Source organism: Phyllopteryx taeniolatus, chromosome 5 (genome assembly GCF_024500385.1).
Source record: "Phyllopteryx taeniolatus isolate TA_2022b chromosome 5, UOR_Ptae_1.2, whole genome shotgun sequence".
NCBI lineage: Eukaryota > Metazoa > Chordata > Actinopteri > Syngnathiformes > Syngnathidae > Phyllopteryx > Phyllopteryx taeniolatus.
This window is the reverse complement of record NC_084506.1, coordinates 7,911,907-7,937,069: the sequence shown is the minus strand read 5'-3', so window position 1 is coordinate 7,937,069 and position 25,163 is coordinate 7,911,907. Positions and strand designations below refer to the sequence as shown.

Genomic DNA, 25,163 nt, shown 5'->3' with positions numbered 1-25,163 from the left:
TGATCTTGGGTGACTGGTCTGTAGTCACCATGTAGGATTTGTCATATAACTGCAGACTTGTTTGAATATAAGGTAAGATTTTGGCCCGCGAATTCACTGTCAATCAGTATATTTTCATTTAGAAAGCTTGTGCGTTTGTCTGTGTAGGCATCACAATTTTAAGAGGTTCTTGGCTTCTTTGTTTGGCATAACTTGCTTTTACTCACTCACTCTTCCGACATAGAATCACTTTAAACTTACATACAGTTTCACAATCCAGTGGGTTCCAACGCAAGAGCTGTATCAAAAAATATTTTATTTTTATTTTTACCAAGGTATTAATTTATTAATGCTTAAAGTTTTGACTGAGACTCTTAAGAGGGGTTGTCATAGAACAATATATCTGCTATTGGATCTCTTTAATGTTGTGGTTGTAAGTGAATTTAACAACTGCTGTAGTGTGAGTTACCAACTTTAACTTTTTCAAGTCAGAAGGTACAAAGGGACTATACCGTAAGTGTTCCATGTGTGTTATGTCTGCCTTTTATTTGTAGAATTCCTGGTAGTGAGTCTACATCATTGGTCTTTTGTATCTCTTTTCTTGAATGCTGACCTGTACCCTTAAGTTCTTTTGCTTGCTTTGAATTCATAATACATCACTTTTATTCAGTTTCATGTCGATCTTGGTGCTGTTCTTCAGAATTTTGTAGCCAGTAAGTCTTATGACATTATGGACAAGATGATTTCAGTTTCATAATGACATCAAATTTGCTCTGTTAGGCAATGTACATATTTACAGTATAAAGTAGCGAGCTGGACAACTAGTTGTAATGTCATGGTAGTGAGCTTGTGGGTTCCTAGGAGAAGCAGTTGTAATTAATGATCAGTTAAAAGCTTAAACAGCATGAGTGTGTCTACATTATTGACTCTTAAGGCTGGATGTACACTGCAGGTCCCAGTGCCCAATTCTAATTTAATGCCGCCCTTTTTTTGCCAATGAATAGAAGAAAGCGATTGAGAAGTGATTGTTGATTGTACAATGCACAGTGACAGTGGAGTACCATAAAAGTTCAAAGAAATGCACTAAGTTGCTGATTTAATGTGGCTTCAACTACACTAATTAAGTTATTGCTTCATGTTGATGACATCATTCCGTAACTTGTGGTGTACATTACCAAGTAATGGGTACGGTTAAGCTAATGCAGCAATCACATCATCAAGTCTTCTTGGGTATGACTCTATGAGCTTGGCACACCTGTTTTGGGGCATTTTCCCCCATTCTTCTCTGCAGATCTTCTCAAGGTCAGTCAGGTTGGATGGGCAAGAACATTCATAGGCTACTCCTGAAGCAATTCCTTTGTCGTCTTGGCTTTGTGCTTTGGGTCATTGTTGTGTTAAAAGGGGAATCGGCACCCTAGTCTGAGTTCCAGAGCAATCTGTAGTTCTCTGTTCTCTCTATATTTGGCAGCTTTCATCTTACTCTCTATGCAGACTAGTCACCCAGTTCCTGCAGCAGAAAAACAACCCCACAGCATAATGCCGCCATCACCATGCTTCAGTACAGATGGCGTTAGTCAGGTGATAACCAGTGCCACTTCTTCTCCAGATATGACGCTGGCTATTCAAGGTCAAAACGTTCTATTTTGGTTTCATCACACCAGAGAATTTTGTTCCTGCAGGTCTGAAAATCCTTAAGATGCGTTTTGGCAAACTCCAAGCGGGCTGCCGTGTGCCTTTTAGTGAGAATTGGCTTCCGGCTGGCCACTCTACCATAAAGGGCTGATTGCGTTAGCAATGGTTGACCTTCTGGTTGGTTCTCCTATCTCCGCAAGGGAAAACTTGAGTGCCGCTTTAATAACCATAGGGTTCTTGTTCACCTCTCTGACCAAGGCCCTTCTTCCCCGGTTACTCAGCTTGGTCGGACGGCCAGATCTAGGAAGGGTCCTGGTGCTTCAATTTCCGAATAATAAGAGACCACAGTGCTTTTCGGGACCTTCAATGCTGCTGAAATTCTTTTGTATCCTTGCCCAGATTTGTGCCTTGACACAATCCGGTCTCGGACGTCTGCAGACAATTCCTTAGACTTCATTGCTTGGTTTCTGCTCTGATATGCACTGCCAACTATGAGACCTTATACAGACAGGTATGTCCCATTCCAAATGATGTTCCATCAACTGAATTAACCACAAATGTACTCCAGTTAAGTTGTCGAAGCATCTCAAGGATGAGCAGTGGAAATCAGTTGCACCTGAGCTCAAGTTTAAGTGTAACAGCAAAGAGTGTGAATACTTATTATTATAGTTGAATGTTTACATTTTTTATAAATTTACACAAATGTCTGCAAATATGTTTTTACTTTGTCATTATGGGATATTTAATATAGAATATATAAAACTATACTCAAATCGGCTTTAGAATAAGTCTGTAACATAGCAAAATGTGGAAAACGTGAAGGCGTGTGAATACTTTCTGGTGGCACTGTGTATGTCTTAAGGGTGCATCTCATTTCTATATTTGGAACTTATCAGGTCCTAGCTCCTAGCTCCTCTGTTTCCATGCTAGCTCCCCTACCAGAAATTCCGTCGAGGAGTGAGGGTATTCACAGAGGAGCCATGCAGAAGGAATGTTTGGTGGAAATAAGACAAGCATTCCTCGATGACTTCTTTAAATGGAGACGTCTACTAAAGATGACGTCACGCCATTGACATGTCACAAATGAACCATCTGCATGGCTAAATTATGACTATCACAACAAATGTCCACTTTATGCTTTAAGTGGGATGACATTAAAGTCAAATATAATCAACACTGTTTTTCTTTACAACTTTGCAGATGCAAAGACTATCATGATTGGTCATTACCAAACCCATCCTGTCCTCCTGTCTCTCTCTGCACACAGCACATTTTTGGAGCGACTCGTAAATACAGTACATGTAAAATGTTGATATGCTGCTTATTTTACATTGAATGCAAAAACAGTGTCAAACCAACAGAAAGCTTTTATTTTCTTCCTGTGGCCAAATGCATTTCCCAAAATGACAGCCTAATTACTACACAAACCTTCGAAATATGTGGTTGGTTAGGCGTACAGTAACCATGAGCCAATGTAATTAAGTCGTTTTAGTATTAAAGACTGCCCCAACTTCCGCAAATACAACAGACACTCAGCAAAGTGTGTATAGTCATACTAAAACAATCAAGGATTGACGAAAACAGAAGATAAGTATTTTATTTCAAGTTGTGCTCTGTTCACGATCTAGTACACGTCCATTTTCAAAAGGCACCATCGAGGAGCTATGGGACTTCCGCAGAGGATACGTCAGACATCTCTCGATTTAAGATCGCTCATGGAGGCTCCTCAATGGGCATTTAAGACACTTGAGACACTCCTTAATATGGCGGTGTGACAACTTCCTGGTCGCGTTCAATGTTTTGAGGAGTGTTGCATTTAACAGACTTGAGATGCAACCTATGTGTCTCTGTCGCTCCTTCCCACTAGAGGGCAGCAGACGCCAGCATCACGTGACGGCCAGGCTAACTTCGCTCATTAGCCAACGCAGATCTTTAACTACTGTACACCACTCAAGTAAACTTAATAAATAAAAATTAACATTCAAAATTCTGACTATTCACTTTTTTGAATATTTTTACTATTACCTCCAATACGTAAGTACATTTAAGATCAGAAAATTTGTTTTGATACTTAAATACCACAGAATTTTGTCAAATGATATTTGACAAGGCGGCACGTAGCACGGAGCGTCAGCCTCACAGTTCTGAGGACCCGGGTTCAATCCCCGGCCCCGCCTGTGTGGAGTTTGCATGTTCTCCCCGTGCCTGCGTGGGTTTTCTCCGGGCACTCCGGTTTCCTCCCACATCCCAAAAACATGCATGAATTGGAGACTCTAAATTGCCCGTAGGCATGACTGTGAGTTCGAATGGTTGTTTGTTCCTATGTGCCCTGCAATTGGCTGGCAACCAGTTCAGGGTGTACCCCGCCTCCTGCCCAATGACAGCTGGGATAGGCTCCAGCACGCCCGCGACCCTAGTGAGGAGAAGCGGCTCAGAAAATGGATGGATGGATGGATATTTGACAAAGTGACATTTGTTTTTACCAAAGTTATTTTCTGTTAAGGTATTCATACTTTTACTCAAATACCGCTTTCGGGTAAATTATAAAAGAATGAATGATTGGTGATAAATATCTGTTGAGACTATTGTTAGTCGCTTGTAAGAAGACCCTGAACAGAAAATACCTACTGGATTGATGTTGTGTACAGTATGTATACTATGGAAAGAATCACTTTTAACTTGAGAGGTAAAATTGATAATTTTGATGAAAATTCGTCAAAATTGCTTAAAATTGTTTTAACTGTTAGACCTGACTAAAGTTATTTGCTACCTGGTAGAGAAAACTAAACATATACGGACATATGAACACACAATTGTAAAGGTGAACTCACCATGGGTTAAATAATGGATCCTCCCCTGCTGCTCGTTTTGTTATTGTTTACTTATGATGCCTGTTTGAAAACAAAAATTACAAAAAAGAAAAAAGGTTGAATAATGCAAATATTAAAAATGACATAGGGCAGCACAGCGGACGACTGGTTAGCACATCTGCCTCACAGTTCTGAGGACCTGCGTTCAAATCCTGCCTCTTCTTTGTGGAGGTTGCATATTCTCCCTATGCCTATGTGGGTTTTCACCGGGTACTCTTGATTTCCTCCCAGATTCCAAAAACATGCATGCTGGCTTCATTGAAGACTCTGAATTGCCCTTTGGTGTGAATGTGAGTGTGAATGGTTGTTTGTCTATATGTACCCTGCAATTGGCTTGGGACCAGTTCAGGGTGTACCCAGTCTCTCGCCTCGAGTCAGCTGGGATAGGCTCCGGCACGCCCACGACCCTAGTCAGGGTAACCAGTATAGCTGGATGGATGAAACTACATAGTTTAGTTGGCCTGGGCTGACTATACCCCCCCATTGTTTTGAATGAGGCTAACCTCCACATTTCTCCACTGGATGTCGTCAGCAAATGCCTCTAACGTACTATCATTAGGTCATAGTAAATGGTCTTTATGTTCGCTGTAGTTTAGATTTATTTACAACATGTTTTACTGTGTTTTCTTGAGGAGACACAGGGTGTATACGTCACTGATCGGTTTATTGCGATGGCGTCAAGCTCGAATTGATAGTTTACAAGAGGACTCATTCCCATCTGAGGATATCTGATTCCATACTTTTTCTTTTCCCCAAGACATTGGAATTGTCACTTGAACCATGCGATGTAAAAAAATAAATAAAAAAATTTGTATGGAAGTGCAAGTTTTTTTTTATTCTACCTTATCCTCAAATGAAGAATGTGAAGCGTATAGAAATGCATTAGCAAAAGGCTTTTTCATCCAGGTTGTTTTCCAATTTTTACTCCTACTTTATTCATCCCTTATACTACAGAGATGATCTCTCCCACCTCTTCCTAGGTGATTTGTCTTCTTCTTATCTCACTCTTCTTGCCCTCCTTTTGATTTTATCCTCCGTTTTTCTTTCTCATCACACTGTGTCCCTTCACCCTCCCACACCCTGTCCTCTACTGTTTCTCACTGTAACATCTCTGCTTTTCTTCTTCTTGTTCTTCTGTATCATTTCTACCACCCCTTCTCTATTCCACATCAATGTCCCTGTCTGTGTCAGCCCCTCGCTCCCTTTCCCCCTGTCTTGTGGAAGTTGAACCCTATGTGGGGATGCACCGTCGGCGACCTCTCCCCTTCTGCCTCTGCTGTTCCCCTGAAGGTAACGTAACCTCGCCGCCTCTGCTTGTCGGGTGTGGCAGGTTACCATGGCAACCACAGGGGTTCTCCAGAACTGGGCTATTTCCTTGAACCCTCTCTCATCTTCCTTCCCCTCCTCTTTTTTTTATTTATTTATTTTTATTACGGCTCAGTAGATTTTCCCACAGTGTAATTTTTTTAGGGGCTACTACTCTGCTGTGGTGTTATTTTGAACAAAGTGCATGTTTTGTTTGCAAATTCAACAAGTAGAATAGGTCATCCTAGTGACCACCATTCGCCGTTTTAAGATTATTGACAGGTGTCACGTATTTAAAAAAAAAAAATGTAATAAAAAATCACAACAATGCACGCGATGAACCCCTCAAATGTAACTATAGCTTGCAGGCTAAGTTTATAATTCAGGAGTGTGACCCTTGCATGGTGTGAAGATGTGTTATATTGGAGTCATGCACAAAAGAAGTTTTATAAATGAATGAATCATCTGGATTGTTCTTGTAGCTAACACCTGCCAATGGAGATTTTGCCTGAGTTTCAAATTGTGAAGTGTGTGAAGACAAGCTTTTTTTTTTTTCCGTGTGTGATCTGATTGATTTTTGCTTTACTTTTATGTTCCCTTTCACCGAGGGCTCTCCTGTGTTTGGAACCTTGGGCTGAGGGCTGGTGTTGGTGGGGATGTTGGAAAGAAATATTTAGAGAAAAAAACAACACATAAATAAGGTAGTCTTTACAAAAATGCTCAAGCTTTGAGTCTTTAGTTACTTCTACTGTATCTACAACACGTTTCTTCCCCCCTCAGAATCTCATCTTCTCGTCTGTAAGTATGTCACGCTGCATTGAAAGTCCCTTAACTGTTTCAAGGAAACATCTTGGCTCCACCAGCTGCTGTCAAATAGCAGTTATTTCTTAGCATGCTATGGAGAAAGTCTGAAGCTCTGTGAACTGCACTTAATATGCTTCTCCCCAGACCTAATAACGTAGTGTGAATCTGGCCATTGGACTACCATATGAAGAGACAGCTTGCATTTGATCATTCATTTGGGAAAAAAAAGCACACAATATTTAATGCGAGAGAGGAGCATTTACGTTATGTGCCAAAAATTGTTGGAAAATGTTGTATTTGTTATAACTAGGCATAATAGCAAATTGAAAACAAATTCAACATTAAATCTTTTCAACCCAAACTCTTATCAGCAGGCCTGTCACAATAATTACTATATCGACTTATCATTCGATAATATAAAATGGACACGATAGTTTTTATGGACTCGATAAATTGTCTTTGTTGTGGTGAGCCCGCGTGCAGATCACACCGTGAGCCGCCAGAGTTGGTTGGCTGTTTCATTAGCCGCTAGTGGGCTCATGGACCGGTACATGCTTGCCGGTGTTGGCTCCGTCCAAATACTCCATGCTCCATGTGCAGCGCGTATATTCACACAAAAAAGACAATTAAGGGAAGGTTAACTGTTGGTTGTGTTCGCTAGCCCGGACGCGACCTTACGAGCAAACTCGCAAGCTAATTAGCTAGCCTGCGCGCTAACGAGCTAGCGATTTAAGGAGCTAAACGGCTCACTCCATCGTGGCGATATCGTTAAAAATATTAGCACTTCGGTCCGAGTTTCTTGTTAGTCCCCAGTTAACACAAACACAGGAACATTAACTTCTGATCGGTGTGGCAAAAGTAATATTCCACCCCTGTGAAACCAAATGAAATTCTATTCAAATTCGGCCTGCTTTTTCTGATTTAGGTGTTTATATGGAGCATTTTCATTCGGTTTGGGCTTCGAAACCGAATATACAGTATGTAATTTGAATAGAAGGCTTCATATAGACCAGGCTAGTCTTGCAGCTCTTTATTCTTTGTTTCAGACCCAGGGGGATCCATATCATAGAGTAAAGAAAACCAATTTATGAGAGAAACAAGAAAGGAAATTAAAATAATAACAATACTGATTTAAAAGCAAAACAAATAAAATAAATCAATAAAAAATAATAAGGGCTGGCCTTAATTTTCATGATTTGAGAGGCATTAAAAAAAACGGCAATATTATCATTTATCATGATAATTTTTGGGAAAACGTCTTTAAAAAATTATAGTGACAGTCCTACTTATCAGTTTCAATATATTGGTCTTAAAGATCATGGAGAGAAAAGCAATAATGAAGAAACTAAGGTAGGATTTTTCACACGCTTCAACTGACCCAATTCGGATTATTTCGTCCCAAGTGGCCCGGTTCTGATACGTACGGTATCAGAACAGTGTAAGCAGAAAATCACATTACATTGCATATCCTCAAATCTGAATCAGGTGTCAAGTGGATACAAATCGGCCAGTGTGACTGCAGTATTAGTGGACCGATGGCATATACAGTATATTGTCATTGTCAGCCAGACTTCATTGAAATGCCTCAATTCATACCCTGACATAGAACCAAGCAACGCCCTCCGGAACTACAGAGAAAGCACAGAGATGAATAGACCAATTTGTTTGCCTTTATTTTAAACCTGAAGGGAGACGACTTGGTCCAGGCCCAACGAAACGATTTGTAATATCTATAATAATGTACAGGGCTAATTTTTAGACCACGTCATAAAAATGAGAAGAGGCCATCAAGTATCATGACGACTCTTTCAATTTCAGTGAGCTCTTGAAGTTCAGGAATGGCTGGAAGTCAATAACTATAATGTGCCATTTTAATCAAGATTCAGTAATTGTAATTGGGTTGATATCTGCAGTCTAAATACATACTGCTCACAAATGGCATCGGAGAACTGCTTTGATATATTTTCATCATAACTGGCATGGTACTTCACAATTCAATTATTTTAGCTTGGCCATAGGATATCCCGGGATTCACATAAATTCTAAAGCAAAGGCAATATATACTTCAGAAATCGTTTCCTCTTAAAATGCTCTGCTTTGATTGGATTTGTGTTATTTAATTTCTGCTGATGGGTCATTAGCTGGGCAGGGAAGGATTAAGTGAAAAGTCCCTGAATTTAGTCAAATGTTTTTACTACAGTCCACCCACATAGCCTTCATCACTTTGTACTCTGATGAACCAAGAAGATACTGAATAATAGTTGCTCCAAAAGAACATCTACCTACATACACTGTCTGATCTGTGTTAAACAAATGGATCTTTATAACAAATTTTTATTTCCAACTTCCATTGTGTTTGTATGTGTGTTTGAGAATTGTTTGTACACACACCTCCCTGAAGTTGAAACCTCCACACCATCTTTATGTGACTCTGGGAAGTATGGACCAACCGACCACAATTGTGTCGAGTCCATCTTTCCACCTCACCATCCCTCAACAAGGATATCCCGCCTTGGCTGTCATTGCATTACCCAGCGTTGGTCCTTGAGTGTCCTTTTATGTCCTTATGTCTTGTCTGATGTCCTGCCTCTCACTGCCATACTTTTGCCCACTCTTCTCTCCAGGCATGGGTAAGAAGGACGATCCTAAACTAATGCAAGAGTGGTTCAAGCTGGTGCAGGAGAAGAATGCCCTTGTCCGCTATGAATCCGAACTCATGATATTGTAAGTGATAGCAAGGTTTGTAGAAAGACCTCCATAGCTTTACACAGAAAAAAATGGCCAAAATTCTATGGCACACTATGATTCGGGCAAAAGAAGCTGCTCTGGCCACTGGGAAAGTATACAGCCAGGGGTGTCAAACTCATTTTTGTTGCGGGCCACATTGTAGTTATGGTTTCCATCAGAGGGCTGTGTTGAATTCAATTGCCTTATCATATTATTACATATACACAATAAGCTGATGGATAAGTAGTTGTGAAGTCAGAAGTCAAGCGTAGTAGTTTAACTATTGGTCAATTTACTGTCAAAAGGGGTTTGTAAAAAAAAAAAAAAAAAAAAAAAAGCTTCTGCAATATCTCAATATTTTATACATATGACAATTTAACATTTTTGTACGCATTTTCGCAACAATCATGGAAGTTGACGCGCTTAATTTGCTTTCACGGGCCACATAAAATGATGTGACGGGCTGGAAATGGCCCCTGGGCCATGAGTTTGACACTGTGGCATACATGCTCCGAAACCACAAATACGAACTGAACACTTCACCGTTGATGTTTTGAATGATCGATAACCTGCAAAATTTTATGCCGCCGTCCAGTCGACGAAGACCGACAGAGTATATCGACCGTCTCATATAAATATTATAATATCATCTATTTACTGAAATGTCACAAATGATTAGATTTAAAAAAATATATTTTATTAGATTTTTTTGTTTTTTTATTTTTTACCGAGAAGTCTGGAAATTTGGGTCTGGAAAATGTATGGAATTTCGAAATCTCAAATGTGTCGGAACCCTGTGCAGTGGTTCATGGTGGAATAATGTCACATTATTTACATAGATGATGCTGTTGAGTTGCACACTATTGTTATTCTATCAAAGTCTTTTATTAAGATATGGCACTCAGGAAGGCTGAAAGTGATAGTTCTTCTGTTCATTTTGTCTTTTAAGTGCCAGAGAATTGGAGCTAGAGGACCGTCAGAGCCGACTGCAGCAGGAACTGAGGGAGCGAATGGCTGTGGAAGGTGAGTTTGCAGCCAAGTCTGTGAGTGTTGCTCTAATGTAAATATAAACACCTCTCTCTGTATGATGCACCGCAAATTACAACTCTCTGATAGTGTCATCATACCTGCCCTCCTATTGAATAAATGTATGAGGTACTTCTATAGCTGCATCCACCGAAGAGATTGTTACAGTATATGTGCAAAATAGCCACAGTATCATGTGGGGTATGTTTTGACAGTGCAGTACTTGAAATCTCAACATGGGCCAAAATGGCATCTCCTCCTTCAGTTAGGGCTACAGATATGTGTCAGAGTATCATGCTTTTCACCAAATGTTGCAAAGATGTTGATTTCATTCGTTGTGTAGCTTTCCCATAACATGGGGAAGGTTGATAATGATGGGGTAGCATACTGCTACTATAATCTGATGTTCATGGAACAGCAGAGAGGGAGGGGAAGAAAAGGCTGCCCACTGCTGTAAAGCATTTGTGCAATTATAGTTGGTAAAGTGTGGGTGTTTGAACCCTTTCACCGGCAAAAGTGTGAGTGTTGAGAAACAATCCCATACGACAAGGGATGTACTGGGCTCAAAATTCAGCCCGCAAATTTAGATGGAGAGCTGCGGTGCGCACAACCAAAGACTGAATTATTATTGCAACGAAGCCCCAAAAACTAACCAATAAGCGGTGACTGTGATTTTAGGTCTCATCATTTGCTGTATACACTGTATGCATACTACAGTTGCCCAGTATGGCAGCCTTATACACGGCATCTCTACTGGTCGGGTTATTGCTGCTTCCTGTTCCATTTTCTTCCTTCTCCCCCAATAAGACAACCACATCTTCCTCCGCCTCCTTGTTCTCCAAGACCAGCATCAGCTCCTCACTGCCACCATGGGGTCACCCAGTCCCTCAATAACCCCTATGGTAGTGACCTCCCCCCCTGATGTTGTTGCAGCTGCTAATAATAATAATAACAATCATCGTGACAAGAGTTATGTTAATACACAAAGGCAATCCATGTAAGAAAATGAAAAGATCTGTCAGCTTTGCACATTTTGGTTCCCATCTGGTGTGGGGCTAGGGACCCGGAGATGACCCGCTTCGGGCTTGTCTGCTGCTTAACTAATACTTGTTGGTTGCACCGCGCACGGCACAACAGCAAGGGTCCGACGAAGTCACGAATCATAAACACACGTTTCAGCCTGCAGGCTATAATCTAAACCGGTGCCGGTGGCCAGGGCACTCGGCTTGGCGTGCACGGCGCACGTGACAGATGCGCTCATGCACGGCTTTGTTGACAGTCTGTAATTATATGGTGTTAAAAGATGGCTGGGTGTATTGGAAATTTTATAGGAATTATCCTTTTTTTAAAAGACGGTTGGCCGGGCCGGCCTTTCAGGAGTGGTTCCGAAATTCCCAATTGCCACACCGCCCCTGCCCTACGGGTGCGATACCCCCACCAAGTGACATACATTGTGCGTGTCTGTGACCATGCATTGCCAGTGATCTTTTGTATGTGCAGATGTTTTAAATCCAGCTGTTATTATTGGCCAATGTGTATTTTCTCTGTGATTGCTCATTTGCCTTGCTCTTTTTCAGACCACCTGAAGAATGAGAAGGAGCTTGCACAGGAAAAGCAGATCTTAAATGAGATGCTAGATGTTGTGGAGCAACGTGATGACCTGGTGGCACTCCTGGAGGAGCAGAGGCTCCGAGAGAAGGAGGAAGACAAGGACCTGGAAGCTGTGATGCTCTCCAAAGGCTTCAACCTTAATTGGGTTTAACAAGCGTGAACTAATTGCCCCAACAGGTCCTAGGTTGAAATGAGCTGGAGAGTCTCTGCCTGCTTTGATCAGCATAGTGCGGTGAACATGGAAGAAGACAGTTCGTCTGAATCTGTCACACCCGCAGCAGTGAATGTGTAAAGATTCTTATCAAACACACACGTGCACACACCCTGGCTGCTGCTGAGATAGGTTGAAGCAGTCTGCAGCGTTTACATGACCTCAGCCAACAGCCAGTCCGAGGTAATCACTTTTACGGTTTGTACTGTCACAGTGAGTAGAAAGACAGTACATTCGCAACTTATCATCACATCCTTGAAGTGCTGGCACCTTTGGAAGCATGTTTAAAGACTTGTTTGATCTGGTATTATCTAAAGGGAATACTGCAGTCTGGTCCTGCTGATGTGAAGAATTGTGTTCTGTAAATAATTTGTGGAGATGCAGTAACATTTGACAGCAGATCAAGAGCCTCCTCCTGTCTTTGGAGAACACAAAGAGGAATGTTATCAAGCCTTACTCTGACTGCAGGAAGTCTATGCTCTTCTGAAGATCCCCTCTGACGGACTTCTTCTTCCTGATGAACCAGAGAGACAATATAGATCACTGTTTGTTCCCCCTTAACATTGTGTTTTGTGGATCCGCACTAAGAAGCCATCAGATATGGACTTTAATATATTTATCATCTTTTATTAAGCATTATTTGCATTCACACACAAACATACGAGTGCCCAGTATGTTATGTTGCACTTGTGTAATTACAATGCAAGGCTACGTGTACGCAATGTTCCCGGCGGCCATGGCAGCCCTGTTTCATGCCACCAGGGATAGAACAGGATTGTCGTGAGACAATGTCAAACGTAACAGGCCGTGATGGCCCAACCAGATGTTTACATTGTCAAAACGTTTGCCACGGTGCGGATGAGAAACCTCGTTGGCCTTAGTATAAAGGGGTACTTGGAGGCGATCAGTAGTGAAAAAGGCATATTTATTCCGGGCATCTCACACTCACTCCCTATTAACTCTTCTGAAGCTAAGCCATGTGGTTAATTTACCTACAATGCCTGCTGTGGCATACCTTTTTGTAAGCTAGTGGTGTGTGTGTGTGTGTGTGTGTGTGTGTGTGTGCGCGCGCGCGCGCCTGCATGCGTGTGTGAGGGAGAAAGAGCACTCTACCTCTAAGAGCATGCACACAAGCGCAGTGTGTATGTGAATGACAGGCTCTTTTGCATGTTTTGGTACGAGATGCATTAGCGAATGAGTTGTTAAAAGAAAACTCATATCAACTATGTATGGAGCGGCCGTATGAGTCCACCCCTGTGCTGACGTCCGGTAGGGGAGCGCCATTCCACTGCCGGGGAAACAAACGTGCTCCAAAGCTGCCTTACATTCACCTTTCAGCCGTAGAAAGCCTTGACAGAATATGACAAACATGAGCAACCGCATCAGAAAGTGACGAGCTGTGAGGGAAAATACCGGCTGGTGAACCGCGGGCCGGAACGTAGTGCCACCTCTGAGCCTCCGGGATTCAGCAACCGCCTGTCTCCCACGGCCCATCACGGATACTGTGATAGCCACTAAGAAAACTTAGCAAGACTTAACGGAATACAGAGAAAAATAATGGCCAACATCCTATGCTTCAAACGGGGCTGCAGTGGCTGCTGGGAACATAGTGTAAAAGTAACCAGTGAAGACTGCTGCCATAGCGAATACCTGTTTTATTTTGTCCCAGCTTACAGGGACACCGAATACAGACGTAAGCCCATTTGCCACTTTATTAGGTACACGATTGAAGAGTGTAATAATTCACCATCCCTGAATTGAACTTTTCCCTGCTGTTTATTGTCCCAGAAAAGCAATGAAAAGGTACTTTGTCAGTTGTACGATGTAGTGCACAGTGAAAGTTGTTCTGTGCATTCAACCTATCCCTGAGAAGGATTGGGGAGCGAGGACTGGAGAAAACTCACATGGACATGGGGAGAACATGCAAACTAAAGCCCCACAGTCAACAGGACTACATAGAATTTGGCCCTGGTCCATCACATTTTTAGAGGGTTATTTTGAGAGCCTTATTTATTTTAAAGCTCAGCAGAGGGCTGATCTGTCAAAAGGTCACGTCAGCATATGTTCCTTTTTAGCACTTTGACTGTTCCCACAAGTAAGAAACTCTGTCAATTGTAAAGGATGGTCATTTTAAAGATGGTTGAGCTCAAAGATCAAGTCTGCATGTTGCTTTTCAGCACTCTGGCAAGTTCAGTTTTCAGCCAGCTTTTATTTTGGTGATTGTGTACTCTAAAAGACCCTATTGATTCTGCATACCATGGGATGAAAATTTTATTCTAGGACAGGGTTACAAGATATCAAAACAATGTATTTATTAGTTTTACCTATCAACAGATTTTCTCAGTTTTTAATTCACCTGACAACACATGACTTTTTTTTTTTTTACGGAATCATTGGTCTTTATATGGTTTGTTTGCCAGGTGATTCCTAATATATACCCGATTTAATGAAATTCAATGGTGTATGTAATATCTTACGTACTGCCTTTCCACCTGCTCTCCCGGACACACAATATGTCAACCTTTCTCCTAATCATCATGTCAACCAACTACCAAGCTTTTCCTGTCATAGTCCCAACATTCAAAGTCCCCACATTTGGTTCTAGGTTCTGTGCTTTCCTCTTCTCTTTCTGCCCAAGAACCCGCTTTCCACCACCTCTCCTTCGTCTTCGACCCACAGTGGCTGCATTTCCACCAGCGCCTCGTAGGTTAACAGCGCCGGTGGCAGACGTTGTTAACCTCTGCCACGATCGATTCGGTATGGAATTTTTTGGAACGCTCATTTTTTTGTCAAAGTTTTAAGCCGAATGCCTGTCCTGACGCAAGCCTCCACATTTATCTGAGATTGGCCTGAAGTTTGCACTGGCTTGTGCCTCCCATATGGCTGCATTATTATTAAAAATAGATAGATAGATGGATGGATACACACACACACACAGTGGGTGAAATACGTATTTAACACATCACCATTTTTCTCACTAAATGTTTCCAAAGGTGCTATTGACATGAATATTTTACCAGATCTTGGGAACAACCCAAGTAATCCATACATAAAAACAAACATACACACAAACCGACAAACTCAAGGTCGATAAAAGAAGCCCCACAGAACCTTCAAGATTTGAAGACTGCTTGTGTGGAGAAATGGGCCAAAAATCACACCAGAGTGACTAGTTTCTCCATAAGGAGGCATCTTGAAGCTGTCAGTGCAAACAAGCTTTTGTACAAAGTATTAAATAACTACCACTTGGCGCGTTCAATACTTTTTCCCTGTGCTATTTCACATTATTACAACTTAATTCCTGATCTTATTTGTTCTACTTTCTTTGTATGTATAGATTACTAACTTCTGGTGAATTTTTCATGTCAATAGCCCCCCCGGAAATAATATGTTTACTGACAAAAATTGTGTTAAAGCTGCTGTGTATCTTGCCCTCCTTTCTCTACTTTTCTCGCGCGGTTCAAACTGAAGACTCTAAATTGTTTGTATGGGAGTGTGAATAAATGTGATTGAAAAGTGATCAGTCCAGGGTTTCCAGTCAGCTGGGATTGGCGCTGGCTTCCCAGTGACCTTGAAAAAGCTAAAAACTGTACAAAATTCCTGAAAGGATGGTTTCAGGGAGGTTGCGTTGTTTTACGTTTGTATTCTGTAGCTAATAAAATGTCGAGGGAAACCACACAAGCGTTTCATGTGTTCAACAGGGAAGGGCCCCCTCCTCCATACGAAATTCATTGTATATCTAATGTTTACAAACACTTGTCCATATCCTGTCTTGTATTTTGTTTCCGACAATAGCATGCAACTGAGGAGATTCACAAACATTTCAGAAAGTGGGAGTGTTCATACATACAGATGCCCTTTTCGATTTTACCATCCTTTAGGCCTGGGTTTATGTCTCAGTGGACGTACAGGTTTTTACTTGTTTTTTTTCGGCAAATCTTTTTTAAGGGTCTCTAAAAAATTATTTTAAGTTTAATTTGAGGTTCTGGAATAATGCAAATGCTGTGAATATTTTGCATCAAATTGGACCATGAGGGACAGGTCATGTAGACTTTTAAACAAACAAAAAAAATTCACTGTTTTTCGAGCACATGCAGTACGTGTTATGTATGTGCTGTGAGTTGAAACAAAGTTACACAATTCTTCTGGTTGTAGATTGAGTGTGATAAGTGTGACATGATTGTATTGATATTTATTAATGTGTGAAAACTGTATTATATGTAAAGTATAAGAATCCTAATTTTTAAACCGTTCTGTTGACACATGACTTATGTAAATGTTTTGTGTAGCTAAAAATGCTTATGGGTGTTGGATGTATGCTGCAAACAGCAATAAAACAATGCAGTTGTTCTTTCTAACTTTTTCTTGAAATGATCACTTGTGTTTTAGACTTTTTAGGAAAACCTTCAGAGTCATTGACGTTTGTTTTGCTCAGTTTGATGGTTTAAGGCAGTTTAAGTCATCAAACTCAATTTTTTTTTGCAGTAACTGTTATAAACACTAACCTTCTATGATCTGTAAAGTTCTAAAGACTTATGGACTTTTGCCTTTTGAAAGTGAATTAAATTTATCATAGAGTCTTAACTGTTGTAATGTAAATTAATGACAAATCGATTGTTTAAATATGCAGTTAGGATGTAAAATCAAATAGGTTTATTTGCTGGGTAATTACTTAAATCATATCCAGATTAAAATTGATCATATAACTGCTGCACTATATTCAAGCCCTTCTCTTTGAATATTAGACAAACACTTGTGCTCAAGTAATAAACATCGATTGGAGTTTTTGATAAGCATAGGTTCATGCCTACTTTTTACAATATCTGCGTGGCAAGTGTCCTTTATTTGCTCCACCTGGGTTTATTTTAACACAATTGTGCAAAAATATTGAGATACATTTTGTCAGGAGATGTATAAAAACACTGCATTTAACTATCTAGCTATCTATACAACGACAATGATAAACATTCAATCAATACATTTCTGACTCGATTAATTTTCTTTTGTTTCTAAATATTGTCGTTATTTAAGTGGCGTATCTTTTACAGAAAAGTGTACCGAATGTAGTGTTTTACGCATTATGTTGTGCACTTAGATTGAATGGTTGGGCTTCCGGGAGGACTTCCGGTGCGTGCGTGTTACTTATAACTTGACTCAGCGAAGAGTGACGAGAGTGTTGTGTTGTTCCACTTGACATTACAATAACCACAAAATGGATCCTTTGAGCTACAGGGACTGCCAGGTGAGTTTCGGAAAAGAGGCAAATTTTGGAACGAATTGAAAATTACAATTTTGAGTGTTTTTTCGCCCTACCCAGTTTTATATGGCGCCCCACTCGTTCGGAAATTTCCATAAGTTTACGAAATACATCGAATAATACTGATTTTAACATTGTCTTGAATTTATAGCATAACAGGCTACCTAATTAAAATTAAGAAGTTTAAAATCATTTAGTTTGTTTAATTTCAAGTATAAAAATGAAACTCACAATAGATAACGTTTTCTACTTTGCTTCTATATTAGACAGTGTATTTTTTTTTTTCGGATGTTGCGCATATTTAACATTCTTAGCGTATATTAATTAGGCTAATGGAGAACGACCATTGAAGCTCCAAAAATACAAAGTGGTTATTTACTGATTGGTATTGGAATTGGGAGGTAAGGGAGAGCAAATGTAAATTCCAAAAGGTCTCATCACTATGTCCTGCATTTAAAAGTTGCACTTTGTTCCATTTTATTGACTGGAGCTGAAGTTTTTTTTTTTCTTTTCTCCCCCCCCAGGCTTGGAGAGCTGAGGGGCTTCCATTGTCCACCAGCAGTAATGAGGCGTGCAAACTTTATGATGCTATTCTAACTCAGGTAGATCATTTCCACGCAGCTAGTCATGTACAATGATTGACATGAACTCGTTTTCACACTTGTCTTAATGAGATACTAGAAGGGAGAACCTTGCTGAGTTGTTTCCATTGTGTACATTGTGTTTTCCTTCAAGTATGCTACATGGCGGAATATTGACAGTATTGGAGGAATTGAGGGATGCGTGACTGCTATCAAGGCGGCTGATCCGGATTTTGGTAACAATATTGTATTAAAAAAGCTCGTCAAGCTGTTTATTGCCAGTCCGAGTTGAAGTTTACTGTCATAAACATAAAACTAAGCATAAAACAAAGAAAATGAGAACGATAGCATAATTGCCCAAGTTAATGTTTAGTTAATGACACAATCATAAAAATACCAACATGCTTGCTAAAAATAGTGTTTTCTTTGTCTGTGTAGATTCTCAGTAATCAAGGTTAAATCAAGGCAACTGGACTTCTTGTTTGTTGTCTTTTGTCTTGTTTTCTGAAAACGTTCAAAAATAACCTAGGCAATTATGCTATTAGGCTGACGATCTTAATGCTCATACACAATGCAAAACGCCATAGACGGGCTAATGAATAGCATCAATCTCGCGATGTTAAACCCCTTTAAGCAACAGATATTTGAAGACAAACATGTAGACAAGACAATACAACAATAATCACAGGTATATATTCTTAATCCTCTGTGGAAAAACAACAAATATTACTGCATCTTACTGAGCAGCTGTGAGTGTCTTCCTCGTTTCCAGGTGTTTTAATGAAATGTCTTTGACATGCTCTTGTCAAAACACCCCAAGGATCAAGACTTACTGTAAAGCATAGGTCTTATCTTGCTAAAATCGTCTCGTTTCGGGGCTGGCCCTGTCTCATGCAATGAGACTGCCTCCATCTGGCCTGACATACTGCTGGGCAAATGATGTGAGCGCCTTCTGGTTGATGTTTGGCCATCTCCTCTTCCACGTTGCTCAAAATACGCCTGCCCCACCATCATGCCAACAACTTCACTAAGCAATCATATAAATGCCGTTTATCTAAAGCTAAAGCCTGTAGCTAAAGCTAATCTATACACCCCCAAAAAAACTCCATCCAGCGCTGCTTACCCTGCACAATACCACCACTGGCTAATTTAACATATCCGAACAATTGAGTATGTGTCAGTTGTCAGAAGCTAGCACTGGTGACACTCTTAGCTAATGCTAAGCTTGTGCTAACACTGCAGCTTTGCTTACCGCTTAGGTTTGACATGATAGCACTTAGACTGCTGCTCAAAAGTGGCTCTTTGGAACTTAGTCCAGCCTGGTTGCTAAGTCATTGGTGGAAGAACTGCAGCAGTTATAACATTATTTAAGTTAGGCAGATGTGCAGAGCGCCTTGCTCACAGACACATTTTCAGAAATTTGATGGGTGGGCAGGCACCCCAGAGATTGTATACAAACAATCAATTTAAATTTGATGTAATGTATCCACTTTAAAAGTGACTTTTTTTGTGAATGTAAAAAACGTTTAAATTGTTGTTGCAGCTCTAACAGGGGAAACATTTATCAGTTCAAGATTGCATTAATGTGCCATCACAAACTACTTAAATATATAAAAACAATCATTGCTTAAGTTCCTTTGCTGATGATGCAGTGAAATTTGCTTTAATGCATGTTGTTACACTGGAGGACCCGTCTCGGGAATTAAAGACCAGAAAGCGGGTGGTGGCATAACAGCTACTCCTTTCTGCCCCGTATTTGTGGGTGGTATTAACGTTGAGATGATAGGCGAATTTGAAGTTCACCTGGGAAGGGACAGCCACTCTTCTGCTAACCTGACTAATGGGCCGAGCATGGGGAGCAAAGGAGTAGTAGAATATTTGGCATTTCAGGAATTTACATCCAAGGACAAAGGTTCAAGTCGTTCGTGACCTTAAGTTACCTTAAGTTGGGAAGCTTGGACATTAACGAGCGACCTCAGACATTGGCTGGACTCAATTGGTACAAAGTCCTTGATGATACCCAAATGGGACATGTTACTTGTATTATTGGTTAACCCCAAATAAACACTAGGGTACATGAACACTTAAATGAGACTGATTGGCAGTTATTGCTGAGGGCTGGGGCAACCCCTGGCATTTAAGTTTATGGTTGAATTGATGCATGCTCTCCGACCTGAGATTATTGTTGCATGAGCTGAATAGGCATGCAGACATGTAGAAGTGTGTGGAATTAGATAAATATTAAAGTAGTGGTTGACCTCATTGCATACTTGCTGAAATGTCTCTCTGCTTATTGAGAGCAGTTTTACTTCATTAAAATTTTGGGTTTTGTTTAGCTTTAAGGTGTTGTTGGTACTTGGTTTATTAATCTAGTACATTTTTAATATTTTAAGAATGCATTTTTGCATGACAGCCAACAAGAATAAATAAATAAAATACAGAATACACCAGAAGCAGGAGTTCAGGCACCTAGTTTCAACAACAAAGCGGGTTAGAGCCTTCAGTGTGCAATGAGAAAGACCAAAAAGCGGTGACTGATATAATGACAATCTCTGCAGTGATGGGCCATGTGGTGAGCACAGGCTTAGAGCTGTTGGGAACAGCAAACTCCCCCCGCCTCGACCAACGTCTGGCCAGCGCTGTGAAGAAAACTGTGGAGCTGTCCAACAATCAAAACCTCACTTCCAGAGAGAGGCGCCACGTTAAGGCCATGGAGTTCTTCTCACATGGGTGAGCTTTAGCGAGGTCAGGAAAAGAGGATCAGGCTAGCAGTTCGAGGGATTTAGGAATGCTGTAAATTGCCCAAAAATATGTTGTGGGAGAAATAGCTGTGCCTTGAATTGGTCAGTATTGCTGTATGTACTGTATATCTGTTGTGTCCACAAATGACTCCGTTAAATGTAATAGATGGAACTTCCAAGTTTGAACCAGGTTTAATATACACACAATATAAAGTCAGTGTGGTTTTATTATAACTGAAAAGGTCAATATTCAAGCAAAAGGAAGAACCACTAAGCAGGCAGCATGACAGAGACAGTCCTCGTTGCAAGTGTTCTTGCCTTCAGTAGACAACCCATATGGGCAGGAAGGCGCTGCGAACCAGTACAATTGCTAAACAAATGGCAAGCGTCGTCACAGGCATATGTATACAGGCAAGTCCCCCCCCCCCCAATTGAACTACTGGGAGCGGCACAGTGGCCGACTGGTTAGCACACGCGTATCAAACTGGTGGCCCGAGGGTCAGATCCGGCCCGCCACGTCATTTTATGTGGCCCGCGAGAGTGTGCATAGACTTTTTGTTTCTTGCTAAAAGAACAAATTCCAAATTGTCTCCACTTTTAAAAATGTTGAAATATTGCAAGCATTTTTTGTTAGCAACCCCACTTTTAAAATAAAATTGATTCATACTGTAGTTGAACAGTTTTGACTAGCTTTTGATTTCACAAGAAATTATCCATTCATTTGTGTATATGTAATAATATGAGGCAATCATACATTCATATGGGTTTGCAGCCATAACGGCCCTCCGAGTGGAACCATAACTGCGATGTGGCCCGTGACAAAAATGAGTTTGACAACCCTGGGTTAGCACATCTGCTTCACAGTTCTGAGGACCGGGATTCAAATCCCGGCCCCGCCTGTTTGCAGTTTGCATGTTCTCCCCCGTGCCTGCGTGGGTTTTCTCCAGGCACTCCGGTATTATTCCCACATCCCATAAACATGTGCTGTCGGTTGATTGAAGCGTGAATGGTTGTTTGTTTCTATGTGCCCTGCGATTGGCTGGCGACTGGTTCAGGGTGTACTCCGCCTCCCGCCCGAAGGTAGCTCGGATAGGCTCCAAGAGCCTGCAAACCTAGTGAGGATAAGCGGTAAAGAAAATGGATGGATGGATAATTAAATAAAACATTTTAAAAGTCATTTGAAAAAGAAATAGCATTCCCAAAAGGTGGTTTTATTGTTCACAGCTATTGTTACACTATATACATACATATACAGTATATACTGCTTGTGCAGTGTCTTTCACAGCATACTGAAGTATCTGCAGATATATTAAATGCTGCTATTTGCCTTTAAGTATTTTGAGACATAAGAATTTACATGATTTGCAGTGTGGCAATTTTCAGTATTGCTATCATGACAAAAGATGTTATAATCCTATATTTATAAGTCATGGGTTTGATATGAAATGCAATTTGTTAATTTGTTTTGCACTATTCCTGTATTTTTTTGATTGACAGACTTGACACTGTCATAAAACATTCCATTATTCTGGTTTAATAGAGACTGCATTTTTGCTACCCGTATTTATGCTCGTGTCATAGTATTTAAAATCCTAAAGCTTTTTTTTTTTTCTCTCCCTAAATAAACCCAAAATATATTGTACCCTCTGTGTTTTATTTGACTCACTGGGGTGTAATCCTTTAGTCAATATTGTGTTGTGGGGATCTATTTTTCCAAGAACAATGCTGTTGCCTGTCCTTGCAGTGACTCGTGTTTCTCGTAGGAATTTCCCCAAAGCCAGTTATGTTTGGGAAGATATCCTGGTTGATCATCCCACAGACTTGCTTGCCCTCAAGTTTGCCCACGATAGCTATTTCTACATGGGAGCCCAAACCCAGATGAGGGATTCGGTTGCTCGAGTGCTGCCCCATTGGAAGCCTCATATGCCTTTGTCCAGGTACAGTAGATTACATGCGTTCTAAGATGCATTTCCACCCATTTGCACAGACGAATAGTGTACCTGGTCAAGGAGAACTCTTAGGAATGAGGAATTTCATGGGATTTGAACTCAACCATCATCAGGCAGGTTCAGAGGTGGACTCATTTGTATTTTCAAAGATTTTCAGGGATTTTATGTCTAGATCAAAGCAAGAACTGTGGCAAGTTTGATCATCTCCAATACACGACAACAAGTGAAGTAGCTGAAGATTAGGTCAAATCAGGCCTTTTTTTGTTTTGTTTATGTTTTGTTTTTTTAGACTTTTAGTCACAGATATACCTCAATCTTAAAACTTTCAGGTGTTATTTTTCTATAGCCAAGCAATAACCCACTCACGTTCATTGTTCTCAACCATCTCCTTTCCTCACTTTGCTCATCAATGATGGGTTTGTGAAAAAGACTCATTGTTAATTGAAAGCAATAATCAATAGTAGATAAGTGTTAGGTTCAGGAGTCAGTAAGTTGAAATGTGATGAGAGTAGTTGGTTATTGGTCACAAAAGAAGTGTGTGTGACAGCCTAAGGAAAAGTTCATTTGGATGGGTTTGTTATTTGTAAGAGAACACGTAGTGTGTCGTATTTACTTCAATTTTACCATAGAAATGGCCAAATCAACCAATATTTTTCTTCATATAGTGTATTCTAGTGAAGTCAGAGTTGACTGATATCAAATGTTAAAATTATTGGTGATGTTTCAAATTAGTAATTCATTCTCTGCTGGCATGATCGTCATCTTTGAAAATCAAATCATTTAATCATGCATTGAACTTTTCTATTAATGTCTATTTTCAGCTATCTGAAAGGACTGTACTCTTTTGGTCTGCTGGAGACGCGATGCTATGACCAGGCCGAGAAAGTAGCTATGGAGGTGAGACGGGTCTTCATGTTTCTTGTGTGATTTGGCTCATTAATGATGCAGACTTTGTCTCTGTTGAGCGTGTCACTTTATTTCTGATGTCCGTTAATGAGGCGCTCATCCAGGCCTCAGGGGTCCCAATCGGCTCTGTTAAATAATGCATACCAAGTACTGCGGAAAGTCGAAGGTGAGCCGGTGATAACCGCGTGCAACTGAAATACAGTATGTCTGTCGACCTCGGGAATCTATCCCACCCGTTTACGACCCGGTTTTGGTACTTTACTGGACCGGCATACCCCTAGCGCTTGTGTTGGCGTCACCACAGCCGGCTTCAATCCTGGCCAATCGAAGCTGGTTCTTTCATTTCTTTTAAAAGCGGCACAAATAGTCTCCCATGGTGACGTCATATATGCGGAAGAGGAGTCAGGTACTCTTGCGTAACTGGAGCATTGATCGTTAGCGGTATACCCTTATTAAATACAGAATGTGCTGGTGAAAAGGTGGCTGGCGACTTGTCTGCGGACCTCACTGATATACGTGTGTATATATATATATATATATATACATATATAAAACACAATACATTAGATGAGTTGTCATCTATTCCAGATTAAGGCAAGGGATCTGCGTTTCTCAGCGTGTTATTATCTTATTAATGCGCAGGGCCTCGCACTGGTTCCAGATGATGCGTGGTCCGTCCACTCTGTCGCCCATGTCTATGAGATGAAAGCGGAGGTGGACAAAGGGTTGAAGTTTATGGAAGAGAGGGAGAAAGACTGGAAGGTATAAACGTCAAGTTCTGAGGTAACATGTTCCTCTGATGAATCATGTTTGAGTAACGCTGCACAGTTCTGCTCTAATCAGCAGCCATTGAATGAAACAACCTTGGGAAATGTTCTCTTCAATAAGTGTTGTGCAATTGCAGGTATCAGACATGCTGGCCGGTCACAACTACTGGCACTGGGCACTGAACTTCATTGAGAAGGTAAAGTTTATAATGAGTTTTCTCAGTCAAGCGCAAAGTTGGCAGCCTAATAGTTTTTGGAACTTGTATTTGTGATATGTTTTCTCTGGGGTAATTTGAACTCCACAGTTGATTATATTGCTAGATTAATTTGTGTTTGCCTCTGTGCTAATGCCGTTTTATCAAGCAAGCATATCTCAAGACTGACGTTATTTCAATTTCTTTGTCACCGCCCTCTCCGCAGGGGCAATATGAAGCTGCACTGCAAATATTTGATTCTCAGGTTAGTTATTTGTTGCAGTAGGTTTGCAAACAAGAGCAGTTTCTATGAGCTAACATTCAGGAATGCTTTCAGACTCACACCAGGGGATTCCAGCAGGAGCCCTTCTTGCATGTTTTGCCTCTTATATGTGATCGTGTAAAAACGTACATTTTTTTTATTGGTAAAAAAGGAGAAATGGTAAAAATGAATCCTGTTTTTGAAAGATTTTCAATCGTTGTAAAGCGACGGGTTCCATGTTGGACATGGTAGATGCCAGCTCCCTGCTCAGCAGACTGGAGATGGAAGGTAAGAAACATTGTTGCGCAACATTCTATTATTTTTATTAAAATGATTCCATT

The 25,163-nt window shown here is 40.7% G+C and overlaps 2 protein-coding genes across 18 annotated transcripts in view; both read left to right on the top strand.

Moving 5' to 3' along the window:
* mical3a (microtubule associated monooxygenase, calponin and LIM domain containing 3a) overlaps positions 1–16,523 on the top strand; it is an 88,825-nt gene extending 72,302 nt beyond the window's left edge. For 11 of the 14 annotated variants that reach the window (XM_061775254.1, XM_061775266.1, XM_061775265.1 and 8 more), the window contains 3 exons: positions 9,215–9,314; positions 10,267–10,340; positions 11,921–16,523. In XM_061775254.1, coding sequence (XP_061631238.1) covers positions 9,215–9,314; positions 10,267–10,340; positions 11,921–12,105 — 359 coding nt within the window. In that variant the 3' untranslated portion in view covers positions 12,106–16,523. Of the gene's footprint in view, positions 1–5,672; positions 5,772–6,394; positions 6,488–6,566; positions 6,585–9,214; positions 9,315–10,266; positions 10,341–11,920 lie in introns of those variants that run through there. The other 3 variants (XR_009788765.1, XR_009788766.1, XM_061775255.1) reach the window with 3 other exon arrangements.
* Positions 16,524–17,262: 739 nt separating this feature from the next.
* ttc38 (tetratricopeptide repeat domain 38) overlaps positions 17,263–25,163 on the top strand; it is an 11,344-nt gene continuing 3,443 nt past the window's right edge. The window contains exons 1-10 of one of the 4 annotated variants that reach the window (XM_061775267.1): positions 17,263–17,407; positions 17,947–18,024; positions 18,158–18,239; positions 20,562–20,733; positions 22,508–22,681; positions 23,515–23,590; positions 24,242–24,361; positions 24,504–24,563; positions 24,787–24,825; positions 25,029–25,110. In XM_061775267.1, coding sequence (XP_061631251.1) covers positions 17,378–17,407; positions 17,947–18,024; positions 18,158–18,239; positions 20,562–20,733; positions 22,508–22,681; positions 23,515–23,590; positions 24,242–24,361; positions 24,504–24,563; positions 24,787–24,825; positions 25,029–25,110 — 913 coding nt within the window. In that variant the 5' untranslated portion in view covers positions 17,263–17,377. The remainder of the gene's footprint in view (positions 17,408–17,946; positions 18,025–18,157; positions 18,240–20,561; positions 20,734–22,507; positions 22,682–23,514; positions 23,591–24,241; positions 24,362–24,503; positions 24,564–24,786; positions 24,826–25,028; positions 25,111–25,163) is intronic. The other 3 variants (XM_061775270.1, XM_061775269.1, XM_061775271.1) reach the window with 3 other exon arrangements.